The sequence below is a fragment of the Eutrigla gurnardus genome (genome assembly GCF_963514095.1).
Source record: "Eutrigla gurnardus genome assembly, chromosome: 5".
NCBI lineage: Eukaryota > Metazoa > Chordata > Actinopteri > Perciformes > Triglidae > Eutrigla > Eutrigla gurnardus.
The window spans coordinates 24440197-24452544 of record NC_139919.1 but is presented as its reverse complement, the minus strand read 5'-3'; the positions used below and the strand labels follow the sequence as shown (position 1 = coordinate 24452544).

Below are 12348 nucleotides of genomic sequence, written 5' to 3'. Positions count from 1 at the left end.
CAGTGTCAAAGAAGCTAGCACAGGAGCAGCTTTTACACCGCGTTTTTATAAGTGAGATGAGGACCTATCGGCCGCCGGTTTGACTCCGACGCGACGTGATTTGAGTACCGGAAGGTTTGTGAGTGTGGTACCAACTTGGCGTTGTCTCTGCGGCGGCTGCGTGACTCCGGAGAAGCTCGCTACAAAACATCAGCCGAAGCTAAAGCGAGAACACGTTGTGTCTTCTTTGTCACACAGCGGTTAAACTGGGTCCAGCAGCAACGGTACCGAGAGAAACGGCTTCACCGAGCACTCAGGATGCCATGCCACAACCAGCAGCTGAACAATGTCAACAGTGGCCAGGAGCATCCGATGAAGCAGGTACGGTTCGCAAACAACAACAACAACAGCAGCAGTAGCAGCAGCAGCAGTAGTGTGTCCGCAGTGCTGTCCAACTCCGAACCAACCGACGCCACCGTAGACACCGACAGCCAGGAGAACCTGGGACCTCAGCTTAAACTGCTCCCTCTGAACGACCAGATCCGTGAATTGCAGACCATAATCAGAGACAAGTGAGGCCCAACTCTCCTGTCTTCACACACACACATCTGGGGGCTGTGGTACAGATTAAAGTATTGTAATGTTTCATTTTCAAAACAACATCTTCAAAGACCTTCAAAATGCCTTTAATTATAGGAAAATACACTCAACCTGTATCATAACTAGAATCATATACGGTCTAGTCTCATGGGTTCTCCATGTCTTCTGGCCCCTAATTTAAAATTTATTCTAAAAAAGTATAAAATGACATTGCAAATTGAAACCCACTTAAAGCAAAATTACAGGAAAATGGATGTTAGGAGATGTAATACTGATATTGAGTTGCTTTGGTAAAATATAGTATTTTTAACTACATAATTAATAAAAATATAATTTAAACTTTGCACGAGCATCCAAGGAATATTAGTGTACAAGCTACTGCATGTTTTGTGTAGTTTAAGCATAATTTGACGTCATTTTACACAAAGAGGAATCAGTTCCACACTGCGAGGTAAAGATACATTCAAAGTGGTATAGGGTCAGTACCCAGTACTATTACCTTAAATGGATGTATATCATAACAGGAGATATAAAGTGAGGAAATGCTGGACTATCTTACCAAATGTTTGCATTCCTATTTCCAGGTCAACCAGCAGAGGAGACTTTGTGTTTTGTGCCGATCGACTGGTGAGATTGTGACTTAATACCACACATACGCATGTGTGTTTATGAGCTACATACTGTAAGCTGTTTTCTTTCTACGGCCACAGATCAGACTAGTAGTTGAAGAGGGTTTGAATCAGCTCCCCTACTCCGAGTGCACTGTGACCACGCCAACAGGTGAGGGTTTCGTCCTCTAATAACCAAGTCGACTTACAGGTTGAATACGGATTATAATAACGAAAAAATCCGCAGATAAATGCTTTACCTCCAGTTTCTATGACAGTGAGCGGCTTACATTTCTGAGTTTGGTACTTAATTTCCCCCCTCAGGGTACAAGTATGAAGGTGTCAAGTTTGAAAGAGGCAACTGTGGAGTCAGCATAATGAGGAGTGGTGAGTTTGCACACCTACCGAATTAGAGTCCCCTTTGTAAGGGCATGTATCATGTCTTCCATGCATATGTGATATGTGGCGACCGTGCACGTTGTACATTCTTTTCTGAATATATTCTTCAGGTCAGGCTATTGTGTGCTCTGGACATCAGCACTCAGTTCTTTTCTTTCATTGACATTTATTGATCATTTTAATACTTAATAACGGGGCAACTCTGTACATTGCAGAGCATGTTCTCCGAAGGCATCACAGTGAGCAACCCGCTTTTTCCCTCATCAGATTTAATGAGACTCTTATCGCTGTCAAATGCTAAACCTACCGCAGTTATTGCAAAACCCTATATTATCCTCTGTATGACAGCAGTGACAGTAATGCCAGGGTAGAAAAATGTAAAATACCGGCGCGCCGGTCACTGTGTAGTTCAGACGCTGCATCTTAAAAAGGCAACACACATCGGCAGCATATGTGGTAATTCAAATCAACTACCCCTATTGTTTTTTCTATCAATGTGTCCATGTACAATCCCGTCTTATTTTTCAGTGACACAACAGCATCCCAGAAAAGCAATTGCTCTTCACATCCACACACCCAGGCTGCTGTGCCTCTAATACTTGTCTCTGCATGGTGTCCGGTGTTTTCTATGGATGCTGAATGAAGCAGAATGTGGCCGCTGCTTGTTGCATTTAAGTGTGTGGGAGAGCACTACATAATGTGTTAAACGTGGAGGGAAACATGATTAAAAACTAAAAGTGCAGTATCTGACATCTGAGTATAATTTTTTTTCAAAATATATGTCACAAACCAATAGGTGATTATATTCATTATATGTAAAAATATATTTTTTTTTTGTTGGACATGAGCTTTTGTGTGCCGTCATCTTCATGGATCATAGTCATACACGCATTACGTGTTGCTGCAAGGCTATTGTGAATAAGCACTGGTGAACACAAGTAATGCCTGCATGCTTAAATAGAAAACATTTCAATCCCAGTTGTGGTCTGCGTGTCCCTTCACAGGTGAGGCCATGGAGCAGGGGCTCCGGGACTGCTGCCGCTCCATCCGCATTGGCAAGATCCTCATCCAGAGTGACGAGGAGACACAGAAAGCCAAAGTCTACTATGCCAAGTTCCCACCAGATGTTTACAGAAGAAAAGTGCTGCTCATGTACCCCATCCTTAGTAAGTAATACAGGGCTGAGCGCGGTTTATCTCACCGATGACTCCAGTTATAAATGTCAAGACATGGCCATTCCTGTGCAAATGTAAAAACTGTTTCATGCATTTTTCATTTTTGGAAGAAAAAAAAAATCCCTTGAATTGACCTTCACCGCCAACTCTGCATTTTCACATCATACCGGCCCATTCACACTGTTCTGATAATTATAGCACTCATGGGGGAAATTATACACTGCCTGGGAGATCGCCACCAAGCTGCTGAATAGCATAATGAGAGCCAACAAAAATAGTATCTTAATAGCTCTGGTTTCCCAGCGTCACAAAGGCAGCATTTTCCTGCATGAAAAATATGATGGGCACAAAGCCAGGGTGAAGGTATGTTTTATCATGTCAGAATGACAGAACGTATGGTTACAGTGATGCATGCTTACTGTGTCGTGATGGGAAATGCATACATTTAGCCCATTCCATAGGTCTTGACATGTGTTCATCAACATCAATTAGGACTACGTCGGTGTCTGTGTTGCCTTCTTGGGAAACTTGAGAGATGTTCCCTGTAAGTCTATAAGTGTCAGACAATCTGCAGACCGTGTAAGATCTATGGCTTTGAAGCATCCGCATAAAAGGTATTAAAAAGCGGGGAAAGGGGAGACTCAGTGCTCCCAGCATTTCACATGTTATGGGGTTTGTTGTGTGCCCCCCTTTTTTTACAGAAAATGCCTCCACACGGTCAGAAATGATAGCATGCCAAGGGCTCCGACTCATAGATCACACAGCTCAGTACCTTTTTCAGATGCTAACATAATGTGTCAGTTATGTGCAGTCAACCTGTTTTAATTGAGAAAGAAAATCCTGTTGCAATATTGACCTATTTTGTAAAAAATAAAAAAAATAAAAAAGTGAGTGAGCATGTTTTAAATCAACACTGTAAATAACGTGACATTGTAAACATTTGAATGAGAGCAACAAATGAAAACCTTACTTTCCTTGGTGTCTGCAGGTACCGGGAACACTGTGATCGAGGCGGTGAGAGTCCTGATAGAGCACGGAGTCCAGCCCAGACATATTATCCTCCTCAGCCTGTTCTCCACGCCTCACGGTACACAGCCACAGCCAGTTCCACTGCACCTGCAGCTCATCACCAATTTACTTTTGTTTACCCACCAGAACACACACTTAGTCTCCAACCTGCTCACCACTCCTGTTGCTGGTGTTCGATTGTCTCCGTACAGTGTACTGCTGCTAACCACAATGTCGTTCAGTGGCACTGCTGATCCTGCTCAGCAGTCCAACCAGTGATGAGAGCGAACAAAGCAGCCAATTCTTTTTAAATTGGACCAGAAATAGCATCGTCCTGGAGAAGTTTCCTCTCGAGCCAGATTGTCATGACATTAAATGGGGACAAGATTTCTTTTTTAACCCCTTGGTCCTTTGTTCTAGTGCCAAAACTTCTACTTTAAGACAGTAAATAACATTACATTTCCACCACTCTACTGTGGTTGAGAGGATAATGTAGCATGGCTAATGAATTATCACACCAAATGTGAATTCATGTTAAGCCATGATGTTTACACACTTACTGCATATTTGTCTTTGCTGAATGTACTTGTGCATCTGCTGAAAGGCTTAAAATAGGCAACTTTTGTATCACATGTATCTCATTAAGATCTTGGAGAGATGCTAATTATCTGCATGTTTGTGTAATGTACTGTCAGCTGTGGTTCAGGATCAACTGGTTTTCTGGTTTAGCAGTTTGCACACACGTCTACATTCCTAAAAGTAGCTTGATATGTTAACACTTCATCCAAGGTGTGATTCGTATTATTATATTTCTTCTAGGAGCCAAATCTATAATCCAGGAGTTCCCCGATATCACCATCTTGACCACGGAGGTTCATCCGGTGGCTCCGACACATTTTGGACAGAGGTACTTTGGCACCGACTGAACGGAGGACAACCGGAGGAACATGACCTGCTAATTGTTTTTGGGTATATTTTGTCTTGTTTATTTAAATGTATCATGTTCTCCATGTTGTGCCAAATACTGCTACTCCAAAGCTCCTAAACTTGATACAAAATGATTAATCTGACTGTATTTATTATGTTGTTTTTGCCGTGTTTACTCATTCTAAAAGCAAGAAGATGATACTGACCCACATGAAGAGTTCCACTTGGTTCATTTTATTTTGCATGTTACAACAACTGATGAAAATAAAGAGTTTATATTTGTTAAAAGACAGAACGGCAGGTGAAACAGTATCCGTACTTTTGGTTCAGTTGAAAAAAGGGAAGTGCCACAATCACATACTCCAAAGAAAATAGCCTAGCAATACAGAACGCCTGTCTGCAAACTGGGTATAATTTCTCATCTTCTCATGTTATAAATAACCTATTTGATAAAAGCACATTGCTTCAATAGTTTATTTTAAGTTTCACTTGATGCAACAAAATATACAGACACTGCCTGCAGCAGATATGAATCAGTAAACTCAATACACAGGGGGAGGGAAAGCTGATGATTAGAACAATAAATAGATGCAAGACTACATGAAACATTCAACATCCACATCTTTCCTGATGTTTTTAAACTTGCTTTCAAACACTCAATCATACCTCGGATAAAAACGAGTTGAATCAAGAAGTGACTTTTCCTTTCTCAGACATGAGCAGCATTTGGCTTCCCAACAGAGTAGAAAAAAGATCTGATGAGGCAAGGTGTCGTCATCAAAACAGCATCAAGGTTTGATAGAGGCCTTACTTACAGAAGTACACAAGTCCATAAATCAAACAGGCTCGATGAGGAGAATCCGTCTCGTTGATATTAAAAATTTCAAAATACATTAACACAGAGAAGAAAACAAATTCAAACATATTGCAGGAGATTGCTGACCTCTACCAACCAGTGGATGAGGAGCAGTCATTTTGTATATATACATGTACAGTTATGTTTAAAAAGGATCAAAAGTGAAAACAGACACACGGTTGAAGATCCTATGTCTTCTCCTATGAATTATTTTGTGCCTACGACAAAAGCTAATTTCACTTTGCATCCACACACCGTGCTGGGGACGGCTGATATGGTCAAAGATAATATTTTTAAATGTCTATCACAGTATATCTCGTATGAGACCTTCAAATCAAACTGTTTTTTTTTTTTAAATAAGCAAGAACGCAACATAATTTAATGATGTCAAGATATACAGTATACTCAGGATATGACTCCACTGAAAAATGATAAACATATATATATTTTTAAAAAAAAAGGTATACTATGCAGCAATTCTTGTTTACTGTTTGCAAACAACATTCAGAGTTGGCCCCTCCTCCCTGGCTCAGTGAGCGAGCGAGGGCAGCGGTAGTCGAGTAAGAGTGAATGAGGAGTGGGCGCGGCGTTACCGACAACAAAGCAGTGAATCAGAGAAATTAAAGGTTATTTTCTGATCGTTTCACAGCATTAATGTATTAAACTTCCACCGCCGCACAACACTGCTGGAAAGTAACGCATTTTGTGAATGAAGCCTAAAACGCACACTTCCATCCTGCCCCCGCATAGCCTCTCTCTTTGTGACACACACAGACCTGCAGCTCTTTAGACCTCCACGCAGAGCAGAGAGAGAGATAGTGATGTAAACCGTCCACTACCTTTTGATAAAAGTCCCCGACCTCACCTGCAGACCGTTATTGGTTGGGGCTATGCACCCACTACCCAACAGCTGACGCCCACAAACGCCCCCAACACAGAAAAATAAGGAAAGAGTAAATACAGTCAAAGTGGAAAATGACAGGGATTACTTTTTTGTTTTTGTAGGAAATTCCTGCACAGTATACCTTTAGGTTTGCCATAATACTCTTAGATGAGATTTCAGGATTCATTTTCAAACATAATGAGCTTTAGCTGTGAGCATAAGCTTCAAATATACCCATTTTTATGACCGTCAACATTCTGATCAAACATTGGTAATGACATTTTCACTCAATATTAATGCCCAAGTACTGCAATAAAAGCATAATATGAGTGGTCATTTTGTAAATATAAGTGCCCAAAATGTTGGCACAGTCTAGTCACAAGCAGGGTTCTGGATACATTCTTAGGAGACATGGGCTCCTAAAGTACAAGAATAAATATATATTAATAAGGCGGAGGTTACGTCAGGTATTACAATATGCTTGTGTTCATTGGAAAAATGTAAGTAAAAGCTTATTTTAATATACTGCAAAAACCCAAACTGGAAGAGGCCAGACAACTGAATTATTACGAGAGACCCCTGGAGGATTATGGGTGTAATTTCGAAACCATCCTTCACAGATCGAGGGTTGAAGATGCAACACCGTAAACGGCCCGACAATAAAAACAGAGGCATATAAAGTATTACAGTGTCAGACGGAAGCTTTCCAATTAACAGTAATGTACAATCCCACAGAGCCCAGTGCTTTGAGATGAACCAGACGGATATATTTGACCCAAGGTAAAGAGCAGTCGTCTTTTTGTATGCAAGGTAAACGCACTGATACTGTTGTCCATGAGAGGAGAAGTGATGCTACCGTCCCTCCATCGAGTTCCTCTATTCATCATTATGTAAAACACATGAGCAAAAAGCGTTGACGACGATCCAAATGCAGGTTTCCATCCACACGTTTTGGCCCCCCTCCATCATTTTTCTTTTCTCAATTGTCTGAACGTCCACATGATTTGGAATGCATTTGTCTCGTGGTACACAGTGCGATATTAATCTACATCCTCTGTAGATTGTCCTCACATTAAATTACTATTCCTCCATCTCTATGGTAACAGAGGGGTCTTGGTCCTCAACTGGAATGAAAGACAAAAAAAAAAGGTTGAAAACTTGATTCACCTCGTAAAGCAGTTAACAGTATGTGACATATGACCACCAGGTGGTAGCAGAATAGTATAGTTAGAATCCAAACACAGCAAACTGTTGTCGTTAGGGTTAGAGGCAGATTAGTGCCTCCAGTGTATGGAATTTTGAACACAAACACTTTTGTATTTTTGGTTTGTCTCTTTTTTCCATCAAAATTCATGGTGGTTGCCGGAAGGTGACTTACTACAGATGAGACTTCTTGTTTTACGGTGTGTGCCAGTACCGTCTGTGACTATGGTTGTTACGTTAGATTCAGGGTGTTAAGATGGATACCTATCAACTGTAATTGTTGATGCATTTTCTATTTTAGAGAAATCAAATGAGTAATAATAATGCTTCTCACGATTTATGTGCATTACTTACTGCAGCTTCCTCATTAGCAGGCATAGTTCTGCTATTTCAAAAAAAGGAGAATGGGGTAAAAACCTGGAGACTACCATTAACGTTCCCAAGTTGATTACTTGCAATACGGCAATTATTTCTTGCAATGCAAATTCTTTCTGTAATGTGTTTAAATATGCAAATCATGCATTATCTTAATAAGAATAGATGCTGTTTGCATACATTTACAGAACAGAAATGTGAAGATTGGATAAAACCAGGTTAAAAATGTTACAATGTTAACATATTAGAGGTAAAAGGTTTTTAGAGGGAATTTTGGATCTCTATCTATGACTCCATAGATCTTAAATACTGTCTGTCAAAGTCCGTTTAATAAAAAAAATAAAACCTGTTTGCCATATTTTTTAGGAATAAAGTGTTTTATAAATCAGGCTATGAATGATATATAAGCAAACCGGTCTTTAAAAACCGTCAGAATATTGACAGGTGCATTGAAGTGCTACTGGAGTGGCAGTTTCCACTCTCAGTATGATGGGGGGTTAAGAAAGACTCAGGTTTAAGAAAATAGCCTTTAAAAAGATATGTATTGTGAAATGCCATTCATATTGCAAAACACTACATCTGTATGTTAAAATATGCAATTAAATTGTATTAAACTTTTGATAAATGCAGTAGGTATCTACAGATGCAAATAGATAAAGTCTATTAAAACATTTATTTTGGGTGTTCTCTCTCCACGAGTCTGAATGAAGACATGTTATGGAAGCAAAATAGCTCAAAATTGATCAGTGCATGAAAAACAAAACAACCTGCGGTGTCTTGCTGTAAGAATGTGGTGCTTATAGTGGAAGATTACGCAGCTTAAGAGACTTGTTAAATTCAATTATTTTTAAGAAAGCTTTCTTATTATGTTATCATTTTCACATCATCATAGTTTAAAAAGAAATGCATTAGAAATAATTATTCAACTTAATTTCTGCTTGTACCAACCTGTATGTGTGTGTGTGTGTGTGTGTGTGTGTGTGTGTGTGTGTGTGTGTGTGTGTGTGTGTGTGTGTGTGTGTGTGTGTGTGTGTGTGTGTAATGCAGAAAAGTTACTGATTTTTCAGGATAATGAAATGCAGTTGCAAAAATTTAAGTGACTCACCCAAGCTTCCCTCCTGAGAGCCTTCATCCGACTCCTCCCACATGTCCTCATTAGCTAATAACGGGTTGTGGGACTCAGAACTCCGATTCTTCAAGGGGAAGTAGTGACCATTCCCTTGGCTGACATGTACAGGGCACAAAAGAAAATGGAGGCTTAGGTTATGGAACCATTGCAATTACCTCAACTCTTTCAACAATTCAATCCTTCATTCTACATTTCGTTCATTAGCTCCAACACTGTTACATGTAAAATCACACCTTATATTGTCTAAAATTGAAGAACACAAAACGCAAAATGAGGAGCACCACCGGAAAACTGAGCGAGGGGGAAGATAATTAGCTTGATATGCGTCTCAACTTCTCTTGTCAACCAGCTCACCTTGTGAAAACAGGGATGAACCACAGCCTCCGATCCTCTCCAAACACCTGCTGCAGGTTTCTGCGTATGCCGACATTGAAGCCATTTCTGTCTGGTCCATTGACAAAAACTGGAGCTGAGAAGGCCTCTAGGAAAGGAAAAACAATCAGAATGTGTTGTCAATCTACTTTTACAGAAGAACCTCCACCCAAGACACAGTGAGAGAGCAGAATGTGAGTGGTTTTGTCCGATAAATATGTAAATCCTCACCTAAAGTAGATCGGTTCTTGGCCACCAACCAACAGTGGTAGCCAAAGAGGAACATGAGACTGACAAAGAACATGAGCGCCACAAACATGAGGAAGAGGACATGGAACTTTGCAGGCCCGTTTGGCAAGTCCCCCTGGGAAGGAGGGAGGGAGGGAGGGAGGAGATTAAGAAACTTGAGAAAATTGTGGGCTTTGAAAGGTATTACTCATGACACAAGGTTAGTTCTCTGTACTTGTGGAACTGCAACAGTGCTGACTATGTGCAATTAAAACCGCATCACATGACTCCTTTATGACGTTGCGCATGAGTGGTAATTTGGGCTAATGACACTCACCACCCAGAATTTCAGGAAATACTGAAAGACCGTTGCGCCAATAAATACACAGTACAGCATGGAGTAGGAGAGGAAAAGCAGGAAAAACTTGTAGTTGGCGAAGCCCACACAGTTGTTGACCCTGTGAGAAAAGGAAAATCTGGTGTCAGAGCTAAATATTTGCTCCAAACAGGAAAACACAGGCTTAGTCACCACTTACCAGGGACAGTGATGGTCCATCTTCAAGACACATCTTTAAAAGAAAAACAATCCATATCATTTTGACAGTACGTAGCCATGTTGAAGCCGTAAATACTTAAATACCACTTCTCATCATAAAACACCAACTTTTAATACAAACTTCTTCTCATGGTAAACCTTTGCTCTGATGGATCTATAGGATATTCTCTCCTAGTGTACCAACAAAGCAACACCTTCTAATTCTAATTATCACACCAGCCCCAGTCCAACAAATATCTCCTTGCCGAAGGGCAATCTCTCTCTAGAGGAATGGATTGAGAAGGAAAGACTTACGTTTCACAAACTGAGCAGTGGTGACAGCGGTCAGGCTTCAGTACCTGGCAGCGGTCGCAGAATCTGATAGCTAGAGACAACAGGATGGCCAGTTGAATGAACGACATTCGAGCTGAGCTTACTTCCTGTAGCCTAGAGCTTAGTCTTAGCAATCAGCACTAATGAAAGAGATGCATTGGCTGATTACTCTGGATGGGGATGCTCAAGAGCACACACGAAGCTAATTGCCCGAGCCCATTTCTTTTCAACGCTCGCAGATAATGTGTGAGATGATGGACCGTGGCTAATTACCTTGTTAATCCTGTGTTTTTTAGATATGGCACATAAGTGAATAATTCCACATAAAAGCATATCCTTGCATAGGAAGAACATAAATTACTTAACTTACCTCCAGATTGAGCTCGACTAAAGATTGGTAATTTCTTTGCAATCTCAACCAGGATTTGTTTCTGAGCATCTGGCCTCTCTTCCATCTCGTATCTTTGCTTGTCCGAGTATGATAGCTGAAACTAGAGCAATGCAAAGTTGCATCATTACCAAATGTAGACTACAGACTTGTTATATTGTATAAAATAAATACATCAACAGGCTGTTCTCCCTGCCATCTTCACAGTTCAGGATACCTTTTTGCATGGTGATGCAGGAGTGGTAAATATGGACTTCCAGTATGTCCAGGAGAACATCACAAAGCAAACATGAAATACCAGTAGGTAGGCCACTGTAAGCACAAAAAAAAATAAGCACATAAATTCACAAAACAACCAATAATGAACGTAATGTATGGTATAGCAGCGCACACTGATTTTAGCACAACAATGTGTGGGAAACTCACCTTTTTCTAGCGTGTTGGTGAGTGTAACTGTAAAAAAAACAACAATACGACATAATAAAAACACAAGCCGGGTGTCAGACTAGCAACAGAATGGCTAACTGTTACTAGTTACACTACATTCAGAAGAGGAACATTTACCGGCTAACACGACTAGCCAGATTGACAGCTAGGAGACACAATAGCCAGTCTATGTAACAACAGTTAACACGAACACTTAGAGTAAGAAATTAAATGACGTCTCTCTTTTTTTAAGCTGAATGTCATGTTAAGCAAATAAAAAGGCACACACCCTAAACCACTTCCGTCTAATTTGCTAGCTCCTGCTCCTGTCTTGGACGTTATTTCTGTCAACACTGCTGTGCGGCAATCTGCGTTGTCTACAATTAAACGGTAAAAAATACAACAAACGGACTCCGTTTCTCATACTTACAAAGACATAACTCAAAGACGTAGGCGTAGTACGACCACAACACCACGGAGGTGATTATAAGAACGGGTATCCAGGAAAAAACCCTTTGACAGCATCTCAAACCTCTGGAGAGAGCCATATTCCACCTAACCTCTGTTCTTATCTGCGCTCGACTACCATTCCTGGGATTTATCCATCAGTGATATCGGCGAGCGATTCACTGCACTCCGGGATCAAGATCAGTCTCCTGGCAGAATCTATTGTCTAAAATGGCAATTTATACATGATATCAGATCATTTATTGTAGTGTTATTGTATAACTATTCATTCCCAAAATTCAGTTCGGTTCATTGGCAAAATTGTGTTTTTAAAAAAATATAATTCAGAAAATAGGATTCCTGATATTTCCACAGTGTACTCTATCAGAAATAGGAAGTATAACGTGTCATAAATATCCCATTTTCGGTTTCAGCTAAAAGGAAAGCACTTGGGTACATTAAGAATGAGTAAAAACC

General features: G+C 40.4%; 2 protein-coding genes across 2 annotated transcripts; one reads left to right on the top strand and one right to left on the bottom strand.

The window, feature by feature from the left end:
- Positions 1 to 37: 37 nt before the first annotated feature.
- Positions 38 to 5252, top strand: uprt (uracil phosphoribosyltransferase (FUR1) homolog). Its single transcript, XM_084009188.1, has 7 exons — positions 38 to 551; positions 1164 to 1206; positions 1290 to 1359; positions 1512 to 1574; positions 2591 to 2752; positions 3750 to 3848; positions 4589 to 5252. Exons 1-7 carry the CDS (start codon positions 298 to 300, stop codon positions 4693 to 4695), a joined length of 798 nt encoding a protein of 265 aa, XP_083865314.1. The 5' UTR covers positions 38 to 297; the 3' UTR covers positions 4696 to 5252.
- Positions 5153 to 12055, bottom strand: zdhhc15b (zDHHC palmitoyltransferase 15b). The gene is made up of 11 exons (XM_084009187.1): positions 11855 to 12055; positions 11425 to 11451; positions 11216 to 11310; positions 10981 to 11101; positions 10593 to 10662; positions 10279 to 10311; positions 10080 to 10200; positions 9746 to 9878; positions 9497 to 9623; positions 9119 to 9237; positions 5153 to 7559 (listed from the first exon to the last, which is right to left on the bottom strand). Exons 1-11 carry the CDS (start codon positions 11970 to 11972, stop codon positions 7516 to 7518), a joined length of 1008 nt encoding a protein of 335 aa, XP_083865313.1. The 5' UTR covers positions 11973 to 12055; the 3' UTR covers positions 5153 to 7515.
- Positions 12056 to 12348: the final 293 nt, after the last annotated feature.

Bases quoted from the DNA above. Each gene is read 5' to 3' on its own strand.
- uprt (XM_084009188.1), top strand. From the start codon at position 298: ATGCCATGCCACAACCAGCAGCTGAACAATGTCAACAGTGGCCAGGAG. The intron at 1,207-1,289 runs GTGAGATTGTGA...CTACGGCCACAG, and splicing joins TGTTTTGTGCCGATCGACTG to ATCAGACTAGTAGTTGAAGA. The intron at 1,360-1,511 runs GTGAGGGTTTCG...TTCCCCCCTCAG, and splicing joins CACTGTGACCACGCCAACAG to GGTACAAGTATGAAGGTGTC.
- zdhhc15b (XM_084009187.1), bottom strand. From the start codon at position 11,972: ATGGCTCTCTCCAGAGGTTTGAGATGCTGTCAAAGGGTTTTTTCCTGG. The intron at 9,624-9,745 runs GTGAGGATTTAC...TTCCTTTCCTAG, and splicing joins CAAGAACCGATCTACTTTAG to AGGCCTTCTCAGCTCCAGTT. The intron at 9,238-9,496 runs GTGAGCTGGTTG...TGTACATGTCAG, and splicing joins TTCATCCCTGTTTTCACAAG to CCAAGGGAATGGTCACTACT.